Source organism: Sinohyriopsis cumingii, chromosome 3, assembly GCF_028554795.1.
Source record: "Sinohyriopsis cumingii isolate HCF-2022 chromosome 3, ASM2855479v2, whole genome shotgun sequence".
NCBI classification, from domain to species: Eukaryota; Metazoa; Mollusca; class Bivalvia; order Unionida; family Unionidae; genus Sinohyriopsis; species Sinohyriopsis cumingii.
This window is the reverse complement of record NC_142963.1, coordinates 98,792,394-98,811,324: the sequence shown is the minus strand read 5'-3', so window position 1 is coordinate 98,811,324 and position 18,931 is coordinate 98,792,394. Positions and strand designations below refer to the sequence as shown.

The following is an 18,931-nucleotide window of genomic DNA, read 5'->3' as shown; positions in this document are numbered from 1 at the left end:
CAGAGTTCTTCTACCTTTGCCTTGTCTGAAACATTCCGTTTCGTACCACTGAAATGTTCAAGAATGTTTTTGTTTATCGTAGTGGTTCCCAACCTTTTCAACTATGAGGACCCCTTCGTAACTTCACAACATTTCGTGGAACCCATCTTTGATATTAATTTTACTTTCAGGCTCTGTTAATTGAGAAAATACTCATTGGAATAACCCTGCGGCCTCCCATGGAATAACTCCGTGCCCCCAACTCTCCGAAGGGGGTGGGGGTGGCCGCGGACCACAGGTTGGAAACCACTGGTTGATCTCGGCCTTTCATCTTCGTATTTGTTTCAGTACTTTTGCGTACCCAACAACATCGACCCGTATTTTTATGCTTTCCCCACCGTATCCTGTGTTATGAAAGACTCCTCAAAATAATGCACTATACAATCGAAATGTCTTATTTTCACTGATTAAATACTGTTGTTTATCTGGTCCGCTTTCATAAAAGTTGGACTCTGATTAAAATCCTTTCTGAAATCTTGCATATTGATTATTTTTTTACATCGATATGATAATTATAACGAAGTTTAATTTTGAAACAAGTAGGCCATTTGGGATTTAGCAGTTAAATACTGACCTTATATTTGACTTCGTGTGCGTTTTAGTGGAGGGGGTATCAATTGAGTACGATCTTGTTTTTAAAGTATTATGAAAGCCAAGCCAGACTTCGTGCAAAGGTTTTACAGTTTTTTATGTTTCCGTTGAGTTTTTACTCGGCGTCTGCGACCCCCTTCTGCAAATGCAAAATTTACGTGAGACTTTCACTTAAACATGCCAGTTTTCAATTCCACTATGCCAAATGTTAATTCTAAAGTTTGTAGGTGGCCATCGAATATGGATGACAAGTCAAGACAATGTTTGTTTCCTAAGAGGAACAAACAGTTCGAAGAGGATTGGAAACTCCAAATCTTAGCCTAATCCGCTAATGGTTCTTAAGCCCTGGGGTCGACCTGTCATGATGGCAGAGTTTTTCAAATGATGGACGATTTATTGGGATAAAGTACTTGTTTAAAGATCACGGAAGGGCTTCTTTATATAGCTTATTCAGCTCATGTTACAGTAAGCTATGCTCATAAATTTACCCACACGTTGAGAAATGCTAATTTCAACAGCGAGCAAATACTTATCTTTTTTGTGAGATCAGTATGAAGTTTGTAATTGACATGAGTGTGTAACTGAACCCTTATGTCGCTAAGGGCCTGAGAAAATATCAGCTAAATATTTCGTAACGAAGTTTGCTGTCGAATGTTTTTAAATTCATACAATATTTGAGTGCAAATTGTGACAAGTCACTTTAATATAAGTTCATATTTTTAAATTGCATTCATATTTTACAACGTGTAACTAGCCAATGTTTTGAAAAATGTTCTGATTAAAATCACAGAACTTTATTAAAGTTAAAATTATGTCTCTGCTAACGAAAGCAAGCACAGATAGTCAAGAAAATGAGTTTACTCACTTTTCTTTGTAACTCGTTTCTTACATCCACAAAAAAGATTTCCATTCGGCGACAATTAAAAAAAACGCAAAGTTTTAGGTGTTGATTTTTGGCCAGCTTCACTTAAAATATGAACTTTTTCAAGACGTTTTTTTTTATACCTTTTTCTTTGAGATGCTATATTTTTCATAGGTATTGACGGGTTGGTGTTCAAGGCACTTAAACGATGACGCATACGAAATCCGTAATTAATTAACCAACATAACTATTTATAATACACCATCCTAGAAACAATGAAATTAACCTCTCGTCACAATAATTTGTGACTTAGGGTAAAAAATATTTTCTTATGGTATGAAACACCTTAGAAACAAACTCAGAGATAACATACTTGTCAACAATGCAGTAGAGGTGAAAGAGTTATGAGCAAAGTTTGAAAGGATATAAATCAGCTTTGAAACTTTGTTACTTTCCTTTGAATTTTGCATGCTTACAGGAGAGCTGCTAAGTTTTCTTTGGGGAATAAATGGGGGTCGATTTGAAATATGTTTTGAGATACTGCCTTCATTTTAAAAACACGAGTACTACGTACTATGCAGTACCTTTACGCCCGCCCCGTGTTTAATAGCTGTTTAATAGCTCTTGTCGTAGGCACTATCTACGCCCGCCCCGTGTTTAATAGCTCTTGTCATAGGCACTATCTACGCCCGCCCGTGTTTAACAGCTGTTTAATAGCCTTTGTCATGGGCATTATCTACGCCCGCCCGTGTTTAACAGCTGTTTAATAGCTCTTGTCATAGGCACTATCTACGCCCGCCCGTGTTTAACTGCAGCTTAATAGCTCTTGTCACAGGCACTATCTACGCCCATCTCGAGTGTAATGGCTGTTTAATAGTTCTTGTCGTAGGCACTATCTAGGCCCGCACCGTGTTTAACTGCTGTTTAACAGCTCTTGTCATAGGCACTATATACGCCCGCCCCGTGTTTAATTTCGTAGGTACTATATATGCCTGACCCGTTTTTAATAGCTCTTGCCCTTGGCACTATGAATGCGTGGATGTCTCTGGAGATTATTCATAAACAGGTCTCATTGACCTGTATAACATATGCGGTCCTGAGTTAAACTAACCGGGCAAGAAACATTATTTTCCTAATAGATTTACCATGACTGTGACCTTAGACCATTAGAACCCAAAATATTTAGGTTTCTGTCTTACTTAAGTAAGGGACGTCCATACTTGTTTCTAGGAACATTCGAATAAACTTCATTGCGCAAAACCCATTTTTGTTTCAGTCACAATAACCTTGAAACTACACCCCAAAACTCAAAAACCTCCTTCGATATGTTAAGTGCAAACCCTCTTTAAACTCTGATCATGGTACGTCGTCTGGAACTACAGTCTGTGTGCGTGTTTTATTTCCTTAATTCTTTACGAAAAAGGCGTTCTTCTCTTAATAACAATTATATTGACCTCCAAATCAGGTCGCATGTTTCTTACCCAAAGTGTAACCCATCTACCGACATTTGCGAAGGCATAGACGTGACTACTGATATATATGTACAGAAAACATTTTTATAATTCAGCCAGTGACCTTCATCTTCACATGTCTTCCAAATCAATATGCTTTCATTTTGCTCTATGTTCATGTTAATCCCAATGCGTTGTCCAGTTATGTTATGCAGAATAAAAGTTATCGCGCAGAAAACTTATTCTTCTTTCAGTGACAATGGCCTTGACCTTTGACTTGTTCACTCAAAAAATGACAGGTTCCTTTCTTATCCGAAGTGGACGCTTTTCACATTTGGGCTAGGTTTATGTTGTAGAGCTAATGTGTGCGGAAATAGTTTCCTTAATTCAGTAAGTGACTTTGAGCTTCGGCATTGTAACCCCAACTTTGATACGCTTCTTCCATACCAGAAGTGCAAGCCCTTCACAAGTTTGGACCAGGTCTTACATGTAGAACTAATGCTATTATGAGAAGATCATTTCCATCTTTTTGTCATAGGCACCTTGAACTTTGACTTTGGACCTCGACATCGTTAAGCTTCTTCACTACCACAAAAGGAAGCTATTTGTAACACAGGTTACGGTAGATGGTTGAGAACTATTTTTATTGTGCGGAAATTAAATTGGAAATGGACGTACGGAATGAGGAACATCATACCATTGTCCTTTATAGTGGCATGCAACAATGTTTTGTGTCAAGTTTTGCAAAATGTGACTGTTTCTGCCATTGACATATTTGTTTTGAAGAAGCCGAATAAGAGAAAAAAGAATTTTCCTCGGACAGTATTTCGGTGTTGATGTAATGAATATAATAAGTACATAAATGCATAACAACACAAATAAGAAAGGGGCCCCGAGTGGCCGAGTGATCTAAAGCGCTCACCGTTACGGATCACTGCCATCTCACCTCTGTCTGCGTGGCTTCAAGTCTCGTGTTCGGCCAGTGTGGGTATGTGAGAAAGCTTGCCAGTAGCTTCTCATGGGCCGGTGGTTCTTTCTGGGGTTCTTCCTCCACCATTAATACTGGTCGCCATGTATAGCCTATATTGTGCTGAGAAATGGTGTTAAACCCTGCAAAAACAACAAATGAGAAAACCTATCAGAAACCAATTCCTTTTACAATTGTTTTATTTTAGTAACCTAAATGTCTGGTCGTGTAGATTAGACATAGCAAAGGGTTTAAATGAACGGAGTTTTGAAAGTTTCAAAACTTGGAATTAACTTGACATCGCGAGACACTTCACATATAATTATTGTTATTACGTAAACTTTGATATATTGTTTCACTGAAATAACAATTATCATATTATTTCATTTGTTCGGTCAGTGTTTTTATTTTTCGTTTGAAACCTTATTTTCAGCGGCAAATATTTGTTCCAATTTGTATACATTATTTTATAATTGATTCTAGGACACGAAAAAAGCACACAACGGAAATAGCTATATAGAAAAAAGACTGAATGTTTTTTTTAAATATATTTCCTCCTCTTCAAAACTTGGTGTCAGTACCGTTTCCACCTTATTATCTGATGTAATTTAATTTTTAGTTGTTTTTTCTTTTAACCTGGCGTAAAATGGCTATATTGGAATTTATTTTAAACAAATGCTCAACATACACTTGGCCTGTACAGCAGGTTCTGTCTTTATACGCCCGATGGACCTTGGCAATCGCTTCTTAATCTCAATTACGGGTCTCTTACATTATTGATTAATCTCTTACTGCCATCGAACTCGTCCTAAAATTATACCCAGATGTATTGTCATGTTTGTTTGTTTATTGCATGTTCTAACCCGCTTTTTCTAACAATTGTTCCTTCTAATGTAACATCTTAATCATTTTCCTCACACTTTGAAGGGAATTTTTGTCATTTCTATGTCTTTTTAGATGTATGTATGTATGTATGTATGTATGTATGTATGTATGTATGTATGTATATATGTATGTATGTATGTATGTATGTATGTATGTATGTATGTAATTCTTATTATATGATACGAAGTTGTGAATACTTGTATTGACTTTATTTACTCCATGGTCTTGTACTTTTGCACCTTTTTAAATAAAATCTACCACGTAAATGCAGACCAACCCCCATATGTATATCAGTACCAATTTCATTCGCCTCGCACATACTTGTGTTCTAAGGCTCCGCTGGTGACCGAGAGTGAAGTTCTATTTGGCGTCTCAGAAAAATATTAATTCGTGAATTATTTAAAATTCCCTAAGTTAAAAGATTCGCTGCAACACGAGGGAACAATTTTAATTTGGGGGCGAAGCCTTTGAATTCAAATTCCTTCCTGAATATTACAATCAATGTTGGTGATTCGAATATTCCGTGCGATCATTACTCTTGTATAAATTGTTCATTTCAGCGTGAAAAATAAATTATCTGCAAATTTTCTATAAAAAGTGGGTTTACTAAAAATTAATTAAAAATATATTTTAAAATGTATGTGATGTCATATCATGTACAACCCGTTCGATCTCACTTGATGACGTATGCTGAAGCAGCAAAAACGAACTTGATTATATAAATATGTTTCAACCATTAACGTTTGTGTATAATGTTGCACGTGATTGAAACTGGGACCCAGTAAATACAAAGCAACGCTCAGTTACTCTGATAAATCGCAACGCCTTTTAGCAACGTGTTCCCGAACGTCGGAAATTCAACCTAGTGGCCGACGTAGGGATAGAAGTGAGATATTTAAATCACAGGCTTCAGTAATAGTCTGTATGATAATATTGACGCTGTCTAATCCTAGTATATTTAGGGTAAATATTTTGACAAAATTATATACTTGGTATTGGACAAGTACTTAATGGACGGTTTACAAACATGTCACTGCTCCCTAATCCCGCACTTAAAGTGTTTCGGTTTGAAGCCGCGATCCGTTTCTTGCAGTCGAAATGCCAGACGCTCTCGGTTCCGCGACCGAAGAGTGATATTTGAAGTGGCTGCCGATATCGCTGTATTAACAAGTTTACAAGAAAAAAGTAACAATAAAAACAACAACTGCTACACACTAGCTGTTCAACCATCACGTTACCGGCGAAATGGCCACGCTTTCCAGTGCTTTCTAATCTTGATTCCACTTGAGACGAACAAATCACTTATACCTCCGACTACGTAACTCTTAATTAAATATGGGGTTTCATAATCCAGATTGAAAAATTTACAAATTATAATACTCGGGTATGAGTATCGTTTCTCTCATACAGGGTTTTGCCGGTCATTGAAAAAGAAACTTTCAACAGAGAAACCGAGTCTTTGTGAAAGGTGAGTTAGATAACTGATTAAAAATAACTACTTATATATTTATTGATTCAGTACTATGCATTTAAAAAAGTAATTTTTAATATTCTATTTCTGAAAATATGTTTATATGCTTTTTCTCTATGTTCATTTTATTCTATTGTTTTAATTTACGTGAGTATAATAATGATGCACTAAAGAGATATTGGGTAAAGACTGGTTTTTGAAAATGAATTTCCATAAACTTGATTGAGTTGCCTCATCTCTCTCTCTCTCTCTCTCTCTCTCTCTCTCTCTCTCTCTCTCTCTCTCTCTTGAAAATTAAGAATTAACTTCACGGCGATTTATTAACTTAATTTTCATCTCCCTTTTCACTATCAAGTGCCGCGTTTAGAAGTTTTGTCAATGTACAACTTTGTAATTCTTATCCTGGAAAGCTACGTTTTGTCAATGTACAATTTTGTAATTCTTATCCTGGAAAGCTAAGTTTTGTCAATGTACAACTTTGTAATTCTTATCCTGGATAGCTAAGTTTTATCTTGCACTTCTCGAAAAGTTTCTTTGTAAATTAAAAAGAAAATAGTAATTTAAAAGCAAACAATATTTTTCTATGTTTTCTTTCTATGCACGCTGCATCTAAAACTATTATAGAAGTCCTTAGACATTAGCTGAATATACCTTACACCTTTATAGAAGTCCTTAGATATTAACTGAATATACCTTTCACTTTTATAGAAGTCCTTAGATATTAACTGAATGTACATTACATATTTATATAAGTCCTTATACATTAACTGAATGTACCTTACACTTATATAGAACTCCTTAGACATTAACTGAATATTCTTTACACTTTAACAGAAGTCCTTAGATATTAACTGAATATACCTTACACATTTATAGAAGTCAATAATGTTCTGCTTGGATGTACAGATCTACTACTGAAATACTACTACTACTAATAATAATGATAGCAATGCTTGTTAAGTCTTGAAAATATGTAGGTGTCGTTCTGTGTATCTAACATCTTTGTCGTCCCAAATTAAGCATTTTCGCTTTAAAAAATAATTTAATTTTTTTCTTCTTAAAATAAGCTATACTGTTGTCTTAATGTCATACCTTATTCATCCGTGCTATTTTTTTGTAAAAGGAAGTCAACTTACCTGTAATTGTCAATTACATTTCGATGCATTTAACCACCAATTTTGAAAACGTTTTACAAACCGAACGGCACATTATTGATATTTATATGTCGTTTTAATTAGTATTAACATAGTAGTTGACTTCATCCTCGTGAAATGACATATATGCCCGATTTTATCTCAAAGTGGATTGCACAATCTTGCATTACATCGAATAAATAAATACTTGAATCCAAAAGAAAAAATATTATTGAATATCTCTGAATGATTTTTCCTTCATTTTCATCATAGTCACCTAAGTTATTCTCTTCCTCTTCTTCTGCTCCTCCTACCATTCTTTCATCATCATCACCATCATCATCATTATCTTCTTCTTCTTCTTCTTCTTCTTCTTCTTGGGGGCCCCGAGTGGACGAGTGGTCTAAATCGCTCTCCGTTACGGATCACTGCCATCTCACCTCTGTCTGCGACGGTTCGAGTCTCAGATTCAGCCAATGTGGGTATGTGAGAAAGCTTCCCAGTAGCTTCTCGTGGGTCGGGGTTCATTTTTTTTTTGGGGGGGGGTTTCCCCTGGTTCTTCCTCCACCATTAATACTGGCCGCCATGTAAAGCCTATCGTGCGCTGAAAAATGGCGTTAAACCCCACAACAACAACAATTCTTCTTCTTCTTCTTCTTCTTCTTCTGTTGCCTTAAAACGAAGAGGACGATGCTGGTGGTGGTCTTAACAGTGACGAGACACACACATGCTGTAGCATCAGCATCTGTCATAAACAAGTACCAAAACGTAAAAAATAACCAGCGAGTTTGTGTGCGTGTGCGTGTGCGTGTGTGTGTGTGTGCGCGTGTGTGTGTGTGTGTGTGTGTGTGTGTGTGTGTGTGTGTGTGTGTGTGTGTGTGTGTGTTGGTGTGTGTGTATGGGTGATGATAGGGTGGGTTGCTGTGTTGTTGAAGATCCAAATTGTTAGCTACCGGTTGTTAAACTCAATAGATCTGATTGTACTGGTTTATCTCACCTCTCTGTAACTTGATATCAATACTCGTTGTGTGTGGATAGCTTCTTCAATCATTACCACGTCAGACTTTCAATGAGAACTCAATCATGAAGAAGATCAAATACGAAACGTTTGACTATTCGCTGGGCCAGTAAATATTCTTTTTTCATCGGACACGTCAAGGGTCCGTGTTAAACAGATAAGCAAATAAGGTAATGTCAATTATTCACCAAAACTGGCCTGATGTTAACACCTAGACAAACAGATTAGTGAGAAGAAATACTGCTAAAACTTCCTAAGTGGCATATGCGAGTTTTATTCGTGGGTGGTAATACTTAACATGAAAATAGAAATGTGAAATGAATTGAAAAGTAAATCTGACGAATCCTTAAGCTATCACGTTCTCAGTGTCTTTTTTAAATTTCGACAAGATTTTATTTGTTTTTAAATAAGTTCTGCGCTGAATATATATATTACAATTTTGTTAGGTTTCCTTACCCAGAGAATTAGTATGTACATGTAACATCGGCCAAAATAAAGTAGAAGGCAGCGCGAAACCATTGAAGACCCAGCTTACAGAACTAGCGGCAGAACTTACTACTTGGTAAGTGTGGGAGGGGGAAGGGATAATTTGCATCGTGCTTGTTTAGCTGTATGTTTGCTAACTATTAGATAATCATATAATTCTAAAAAATGAGGGGTCTCAGATGACTGTATTCAGTCAAGTCCCTTTGATGTTTTACTGTTGGTTGGAATTAAAGAGCTGTGGACTAAGAGAAGAAACCATTCCAACCAAGTTGCCAGATTTTGGACGATATTACACTTAAGGCTGGTTTGGCGGTACTTCTGCGTTCAAATTTTACCAAATTATTCAACCATATATTTGTTCCTAGTGAAATATGCACAAAATCCTACAAGTCCTGCTTCATGTTTTCTACCACGGTCAATAAGTTTACCGATCAAAACCACTTCATGCTTTGTAAATCTCGTGTTAAGTATGTCTCTAACCATGATGCACTTTAGAAGCGCTTGGTACTAGCAGATTTTTTTTCTGCAGTTGCAATTGATATTTTGCTTAAATCCGTTCACAAAAAAATAGTTTGCAGTGCCAGGTCAACGGGATCTGTCAACTCTTTGAAAATGTTAATATATGCAGTTGGTCTTAGCTGATACTAGTGATCTAGGAACTGGTGTCGATTACATTTCACCTAATATTTACTTATTTATTGTTGTATTTTCTCTGGCCGAGTTCAGTGATTTAGAGACAGTTATACTAAAAATGAATTGCACATTTCAAACGAAATGGTGATATACTACATTTTTCATGAAAGAAGTTAATGTTATTTATTAGCTTTATAAATCCTTATTTCTTTGTGAATGACGCGATGAAACTGAATTTGATATCTGGATCACTTTTGATATTTCTGTAACGACTGCGATGCTTGGGTATATATTTAAAAAAAAATAATAAATTTAAGGGCAAGCCATTTTAAAAGATATACCTTTAAGGAAAAGTTTAGAGGATTCCAAAAACTTGCAGTATGTCACTTACTGATAAATATCAGATACCGTTTCAACTGAAATAAGGTCAGATCATCATCTATATCAAGAACAAAACCAGGGTCTGGCTTCGAAGTATATGTGAGAATAAACTGCAGATATTTGTAAAATTGTAGACTGTTTTTAACATTTCCTTCAAACGTTACACCAAGTGATGTATATATCTAAATAGTTATTCTTCTAAATTTCTTGAGATAAGTAATCTTAACTAAATTTATTATTTTAGAAATACCAAAGTACGGTTGTTGGTCAAACAATGCACGAAAACGAGAAGCCAATGTAGCTATTTCTTCCTTGTTTATAAATGCTGAGTGTAATGTTAATTCGGTCTCTTACTTTATAATTTAGCATTCAGGGTTATATTTATTTTGTAAATATCATTTTCCTGAAATCATCCAGAAATCTTTAGCATAGCAAAGAAATACTATAGACCTTACCAGATTCGTTTGTATTCATCAAATATTTTTTCTAAAAGAGCCTGCATGTGCATAAAAGGTTAAAACTGATTATTAATTAATATCGCTGACACATCCCAAATTTCAAATTTCATTACCACTGGATTTCGTCCAATAAAAAGACGCAATCTGAATTTGACAAACTGCTTTCCTGTGGGGTGGGTATGCAATGTCTCTGCCCGCACAGATTCTCTGATCCATGGGTAATTTCTGAAGTGACACATTGTAAGGATGTTATAAGTAGCTGTTGCTCTTTGTTCTTATTCTGACATAACATTATTAATTTCAGAGTTCCAATTACATTGATTAAGATTTAGTAATTGAAGAGCAATGAAACTAATCCATATTTCAGATACTCTTCTTCAAATTGAATATTATTTTGGTCCGTGCATTTACTGAATTACTCCTACATCAGTATTGTCATAAACGACTGCCCCTAATTTTATTTAGTTATGATTACATGTGCCTCATGCCTTGTGGTCTAAGTTTAATAATTTCTGTTTTAAGAGATGGGGCTCTCAATAAGTTGTGATAATATTAGTCATAATTATTTCATTTTTTGTAATAATGACAACATAAAATTTCGAAATAAATTGGAGTATCAAGATCTTAATTTTAAAGATTTCAGATGATACAGGACTGAGGAAATGCAAGCTTTTGATGGATCCTCGTCGCCCTATCTTGGACACTCTTCCATCATGAATTTTTCCCATTTTCCTCCCTCAGTGCAGACGCCATTTTATTATCCTGTGCAAGCGCAGATGGCACACTTCGCACCTCCATTCCATCCGTTCACATGGGCAGAAAGACTTGCAGGTTAGTAGGAAAATACATACATAACTAACTAACTAAATAAATAAATAAATACATTTTGCTGGATTTATCTCGATCAGATTGGAGACTTGTAAACTCGGCAAGAAAATATTTGCAGTTTATTTTATATCTGTATGTTTTCAAAGGAAGTAAAATAAAGTTAAACAGATTTTCCTTTTTAATTCACAGATTTTGAAACGAAAAACCAAGCAGATAACGTGTAATACATTTTATCCAATCAGTTGATGTATTGTAATAACCCTAAAAATCAGTGTAATAAAATGTATACTAATTTTATCATTTCGCAGACAAATGCTGTTGGTCTAGTGCCATTTTTAAATATTATCTTCTGTAATAGTAATTCCATACATTGACAATAAATGATTAGAACTTAGTTAATGAGGTTGTAGAAAATATGGGATTACAATTTATTCAGTATTGTTTTTCTCCTTCTCTCACTTGCTCACGCAGTAGTTTTTCTTTCTATATTTAAATATGTAATGTTATAAAATAATATGATATTCAAGCAAATTATTTAACTACTTGCTTAAGTAGTTACATCTTAGTGTAATTTTGTATTTGCATACCATGATCTTTGTAAAATTAATGTCGCGTTTTCAAAATTGTCTGATACATTTGTATAAATATGTTCAAACATGTGAGAGGTTAGAAACGTTATATTTATTCTCAGTTCTTCTGTTGAGATAGGTAATATGTGTTGATTTAAAAGGGGTAAGAACTATTTAAAAAAACCACAATATGTGCTATAATATAAATTGTCTGAAACTAAGGACATCTTGAAACGAGAATGCGGTCAACCAGTTGATGATATATACTTGCTCTCGAGTATGAAATTAGCTGGACACAAATGATTCAAGTATTTTTGACACATTCCTGCACAATTTTTGTGTTGTTGTTGTTCCTTATATTCAGTAAAGGCCAATATAAATACAGATATTCATAGTTTTTACATGTGAAATGAAAATTGCAAATATCAGATAATTACACACACACACACACACACACACACACACACACACACACACACACACACATATATATATATATATATATATATATATATATATATATATATATATATATATATATATATATATATATATATATATATATATATATATATATATATATATATATATATTTTTTTTTTTTTTTTTTTTTCTTTTATTTTCTTCTCTTGTAGATATAATATTCGAAGCAAGGTATGGCCCACACCGAAAGCAGAGACGAAGTCGAACAGCATTCACCAATCAGCAACTCTCAGCTCTGGAGAAAACGTTCCAAAAGACGCATTACCCGGATGTTGTCATGCGCGAAAGACTCGCCATGATGACCAGTCTTCCTGAGGCTAGAATACAGGTATCAAAACGCTTCGAAAAATCTTGTAATAATCCTTAGTGAGAAATTATAACAAAAGTGTTTAGATGTACATACAATGTTAAAAATATTATCAAACTTTAATTACGATTACGGATAGGCAGCAATATAAAAGCAGCATAATTTCTAGAAATAATCTAATTTGATAACATTACCTTTTTAGAGATTGGAACCTTTTGGTTTCGGGTGAAACCTTACAGGTCAGCTTTGAATTCCTGTATAAAAGTCCTGTGGCTTTTAAGGATGTAACTTCAGGAAATACAAATAGGTTTAATTTTAATGCTCTAGTTAGAATTCGGTGCTTCTTTCTAATCAATATAAGTACCAGTAAACGAGTATTTGGAAGATTTCTGTTTTATGACGAATTAGGTTAAAAGTTACGAATTAAGTGTGATATGGAAATTGTCGTCACAGATAATATACTAGTGATCTTTGTCTGCAGATGATGAAGCTAAATGTTTTGAAACTATACGACCATAGCAACAACAAATTAATACCACAGATTATTTTAATAATTAAACAGGAATGGAAGTCACTCGAACAAAAATAAAGCAAACGAAAAATGTCTTTCTATACGGAGGCTTTTGGAGATATTATGAACGTTAGCAACATAGGAGTAAACCCATTGAAACGGTTTCATTTTTATACATATATGGGACTGCTTTTCACCACAAGGTTGAACTGGACTAAAACTAACAATATGTTGGAATCCCATGTTTGGACGACAGTATCTAGAATTTTCTGGTATCAACATCAACAACTATTTCGCTTTTACAAAGAATACATTTGCTGCTATTACGAATCTAATCGTAAGTTACGGTTCAGAAATATGAGGATCTTAATATTTGAAATAAATAGAAGCAATCCCTCAATGATTTTGTAAACGATATCTTAGAGTACCATCTACTCGGAATAATTACATCGGTCTCGATGAATATCGCAAAACCTTTTAAGTATAGCTTTTGTATTCAGATATGTAAAGTACTGGACTAAATCTATACCTTTGTCGACAAGTCGATATTATGTTAAATAACTTGGCTCGTGCCGGCAAAAGCACATGGACCAGGAAAGTTAAATCGTGTTATTTTCTCTTGGTTGTGACTGTTTATGGATATCGCTAAAAATGGGCGTCATAAGAATTTGTCTAACGATGTTAAGACAACGTCCATTTTATGCCACGTTACAGATCTTGTCAAGTAAGATAGGGGATTCTACAATAGAATGTATGTTATAATCGGACCAAGTCTTTATTGGACATTGGAAAAAAAGTAACATTAGCTCTACATTTCGTTTTCAGACAAAAAAACATTTGCATCTCGTCGATGATTTGTCATGATTTAATGATTTAAAGAGGAAGACACGTTCAGATTGAAAAAGATCGCAGTTTTGCAAACTTTGTCTTAAGGAAAATATCAAGTGTGTAGAATATGAGTGCCAGCTTTATACATATATCTTATATGTACCAATTTAGGACAGAACTTTTTCGATAAGATGTAATATATCATCCTTCAGTGGATAAATTTACAAATCCAACTTTCAGTCAAAGAATGAGTCGATTTACAAATGTTTCTCAGATTCATATATTTTGCTTCTAAACTTAGAGATCACCTGTTACAAAATATGGATTCAGCACCTATCAATCCTGTTTATGGCGCACTGTAAATAAAACTCTGTTCGATACGTTTTGTATCTTGTGTCGGACGCCCAAAGTACTGAATAAGCCTTCTGTTACGTTCTGTTCTGTCTTTTGTTATCTGCTGTAAACATATATTGGTATTTACTTGTATTTACTTAACATGTGGAAGGCATGAAAAGGAAAGAAGGGTACAACAATAGCACAATTATTTGTTGTGATTGCCTGTATTTAACAAATTGGTATGATATTAAATCCCAGTACATTTTTATGCCAATGATATCGGCAAGGTCCAAATGGAGTATGGAACATTTACGGATACATTACGACCAAACTGAAAATGGATGTGAGTGCAAGTGTCAGATATATTCGATAGTGAATGTAATCCTTTCTGTCACATCGGAGGGTGCCGTGGATGTTTCTCGTTTGGCAGAGGTTTCTCTAACAGCATATTCGCTGAAGAACTAACTGAGAAGATATTGCAATGTCATTCTTCAGAAACAGATAACAATATCGTGGCAAAAGATGGAATACAACGAGGACCATACTGTATAAATACATCCCTTTCCTAAATATTTCAAGATCTGTTATTTGGTCTTTTGCAGGTCTGGTTCAAAAACAGGAGAGCTAAATTCCGTAAGAAACAGAAGGGGTTCTCTTCGAAATCAGATAATCAAGCAACAACTTCCAAGGAACAGAATGGTACAAAAGAAAATTTGGCACAAGAAAGCGACATTTTTGTTTCTAAAGAGATGTCCATCAAGGAAGAATCAACTAATTCTGCTCTTGGATCCATTTCCGAAACTTCCGACATTGAAAGTGAGACGCATATCGACGTGGAGTCGCTTTCCAATGAATTAAACGCTAACCATGAAATATCTGACCCAGTTTCACCAGAGGAAGCAAAAAGTATAATTACTTGCTTAAACATTACTAAGAATCATTCAGTGTGGAACTTTGTTTCTTTATTATGCGAAAAGTACAGCTAACTCCTAAGCTGTATATTATTTTTATATTCCGTAAAGGCCAATATGGAATAAAGCAACAAGGCCAATGAAACCTTATTTCTTTGTATGCGAACAAGGCAATGAGATGAAAATAATAGTGAAAGTGAACTCTCTCTCTCTCTCTCTCTCTCTCTGAGAATTTAGGGATGTGAGAAAGGTTTTATACGACTTCCTCGTGTCGTGAGAGGAATCAGGGTGACTCAATGGTTAGAAGCCTACCATTGGATCAGCCAAGATCGGCTACTGTAATGTATTCTTGGTCAAGACACTTTACTCTAGTTGGCTTGGCACGAAATAACCTACTTGTGTTGCTGTGCCGCAAACACCTAACAAAAAACAATTCTCCGATTTATATTTCTTAATCAGATCTGTTAGAAATTTTAAAAATAAATAATAATGATAGTACTTTTAGAAATATTCGTTTCTACTTATAACATAAACTACAGACTAGACGGTTATAGTAGCGTAAACGCAGATTACAACTAATCAAAACTGATACATCTTTAATAAATTTTATGACATCATAACTATATTTATTTAGGAATTATTTTATTGCAATTGATAAACATCAACTCAATTCTTATTTGTTATCAATGCATGTTACTACTTTGAAACGGTGTAATTCATTTCATCCCCTCCCTGACAATTGTCGTAAATGAATGTTCTGTTCAAAGTGCGAATTGCATATACATGAGCTTTGAAAGACTGTACAATTTATATTATGAAACTTCATCAAATCGCTTAATCAAATTAAAACGTGAAGAAGTGAGTTTAAATAAATAACAATTGAGAACGCATGGTCAGTACCAGAGACAAAAGATATGCTGCAGATACTAAAGGCTTTAGTTTGAACATTATAATTTCTTCACAATGAATATTAATCACCTGCCTTAAAAAAAAACGCATAAAAGGTGCATTTATAATTATTTTCCATAGTTATTCTGAAATTACAAACCTTGTTCCATTACAATAAAAGTTTATATGATTGTGTTTATTAAACATATCACTTTAATGTAACTTTATTTAATATACATTTTATATTAAACTCATCTTTACATTTTCTCCATTATCTTATTTGATCACGTTTTTACTTTTATTTAAAAACGATTATCTTCAGAAAGCTATTTTAAAATTGTTAACTTTACATATTTTAAGCTGAAACTTTAATCTGCGCTTTATAGCTAGTACTGTGCAGACGTACATTCATGCTCTCATACATGCATGCATGCATGTATCCATCTATCCATCCATTCATACACACACACATACATACATACATACATACATACATACATACATATGTACGTACGTACATATATACTTTCATACATACATACGTACGTACGTACGTACATACATACGTACGTACGTACATACATACGTACGTACGTACATACATACATGCATACTTTCATACATACATACGTACGTACATACATACATACACACACGTACGTACGTACGTACGTACATACATACATACATACATACATACAGTTTCAGATTAGTTCATTTCTTGTCAATAGTACCCATCAGAATTTCACAGATTTGAACCTTTTCAGCATCAGCTTCTGAATTTGGTATTTATTTTGGTTTATTGCGCATTTCGTTTTCACTCATGTACATTAATATAAACGTTACCTTGAGCACAATGCCATGAGGGTATTAATTTCTTACTTTCTCGATCAAGGGGACACAGCTAATGATCCAGAGGAGCAATCATCAAAAGGAGGCGAACCAAAGATTGAGGATAACATATCAGTGGATAATGAGATCATAGATGACGATTTATCGTACAGTACAGGTACAATCTTTTAAAACCAGCTTTATCAAATACCATTTTAATCTTACATGGTTGACCACAGATATCCAATCCTCAGTTCCGTATTTCACACACAGATTAGAACTATTTAGATGTTTTTACTGATGTCAGCACGTCGATATTCTCAGATAAGTACAGTCCAGCCTCCATAAATCCAAATTTATTTTGAATTTCATGTTTACATTGTGTAGATACAAAAACTATTTGGAAAGCGTAAATGAACCGTTATGTAAAGATATGTTCCGAATGATGTGTTTCACTTTCAGATATAAAAGTTGTGATTCGATCGGCGAAACACAAGATCAACAGAACATGACCCATTATTTGTTTCCATCAGATTTCCACGTAGGACTGTGGATACACGATTTTGATCAGATTGGCCTAAAAGAGGCATTATGTAATAATTATAAAACCACATGCTTGTTTTGTTTCGAGTCTTGGTAAAATATTAAGCTTCATATGTCATCTGAGCAATTCTGGGCCCAAAGGCATCTATATATAATCTATATATCTAGCGTGCTCCCTCTGCCCTCTGTTACATACATTGTATAATCTATATATCTAACGTGCTCCCTCTGCCCTCTGTTACATACGTTGTATAATCTATATATCTAGCGTGCTCCCTCTGCCCTCTGTTACATACGTTGTATAATCTATATATCTAGCGTGCTACCTCTGCCCTCTGTTACATACGTTGTATAGTCTATATATCTAGCGTGCTACCTCTGCCCTCTATTACATAATTGTATTATATATATATATATATATATATATATATATATATATATATATATATATATATATATATATATCTAGCGTGCTCCCTATGTCCTCTCTTACAGACGCTGTATAATCTATATATCAAGCGTGCTTCCTCTGCCCTCTGTTACATACGTTTCCTATTTTTGTCAAACATCTGTATTTAGATTTCATAAAGTAATTGTTGTTTTAAAGCATCCTTCATTCGCATGGAGTAGAATTAGCTGAATTGATGTTATGCAGCTTTTTCTCTATCTACTTTCCATTTTTCTTTAATTGTACATTAGTTCAAAGGAAGTTCCCATGATTTTTCGTTATATGTTATGTTCTTTTCTTAAAACTGCTTTTTATCGTCAATTAGAGCAGTTATTAACTTCAATTTCTTATAAGAGATATTATCTAAACTGTTAACTATTTTTTTCCAGATATGAAAGTGACGTCTGATCAGACCTACCAATCGTTTGGGTTCAATTCTTTATTAATTCCATCAACAGGTGGCGCTCAAATGATGCCGTCTCTGTTTGGCGCTCCAGCACGTCTAGACAAGCCCATATCTGGCTCTACATTCCTACAATTCCCTGCTATTGATAGATGCCAATATCAGCGTCACTTATCTCCGTTCGGTTCCCAGAGACCTTTGTTTGATTTCCAGGCTTCATCGCCTAAAACATGTGTTGTTCCTTCACACTCGACTGTTATGTCGACTTCGAGCATTGAAAGCTTGCGCATGCGCGCCAAACAACATGCAGCTTCTTTTGGATTGCAAAATGTGTTGTAGTTCCCCTTTGTGTTTCGTTGTACTTACAGCATCCTCGTTGGATTTACACCAGAAAAACTAGTTTGTTTCGGTGATTTATTGAATAAAATTTATTGCAGCAAAACATTGTGCATAGTCTTTTCTTACACTTATTTCAGCTTCCTTATTCGCAAAATGGTGTAATTTAAATAAAAGAAAAAACATACTTTCGTTTTCGTAAATATATTGTTCAGATAATAAGCTATAAATAATAATAATAATAATAATAATAGATAAATAAATAAATAAATAAATAAAAAAATTTAAAATGTGGAAAATTCTCTCTCTCTCTCTCTCTCTCTGGTCTGCATTA

The 18,931-nt window shown here is 34.5% G+C and overlaps 1 protein-coding gene across 2 annotated transcripts; it reads left to right on the top strand.

Annotated features, from left to right (window-relative positions):
• Window positions 1-8,888: 8,888 nt before the first annotated feature.
• On the top strand, window positions 8,889-18,665 carry LOC149803372 (diencephalon/mesencephalon homeobox protein 1-A-like). 2 transcript variants are annotated; one of them, XM_089951386.1, is made up of 6 exons: window positions 8,889-8,979; window positions 11,012-11,206; window positions 12,408-12,583; window positions 14,840-15,143; window positions 16,932-17,045; window positions 18,317-18,665. In XM_089951386.1, the coding sequence occupies exons 2-6, from the start codon at window positions 11,038-11,040 to the stop codon at window positions 18,598-18,600; spliced, it is 1,047 nt and encodes a 348-aa protein (XP_089807512.1). In that variant the 5' UTR covers window positions 8,889-8,979; window positions 11,012-11,037; the 3' UTR covers window positions 18,601-18,665. The 2 variants fall into 2 exon arrangements, with proteins under 2 accessions (XP_089807512.1, XP_089807511.1); XM_089951385.1 differs by having other exon boundaries at window positions 18,248-18,665.
• The last annotated feature ends 266 nt before the right edge of the window (window positions 18,666-18,931 follow it).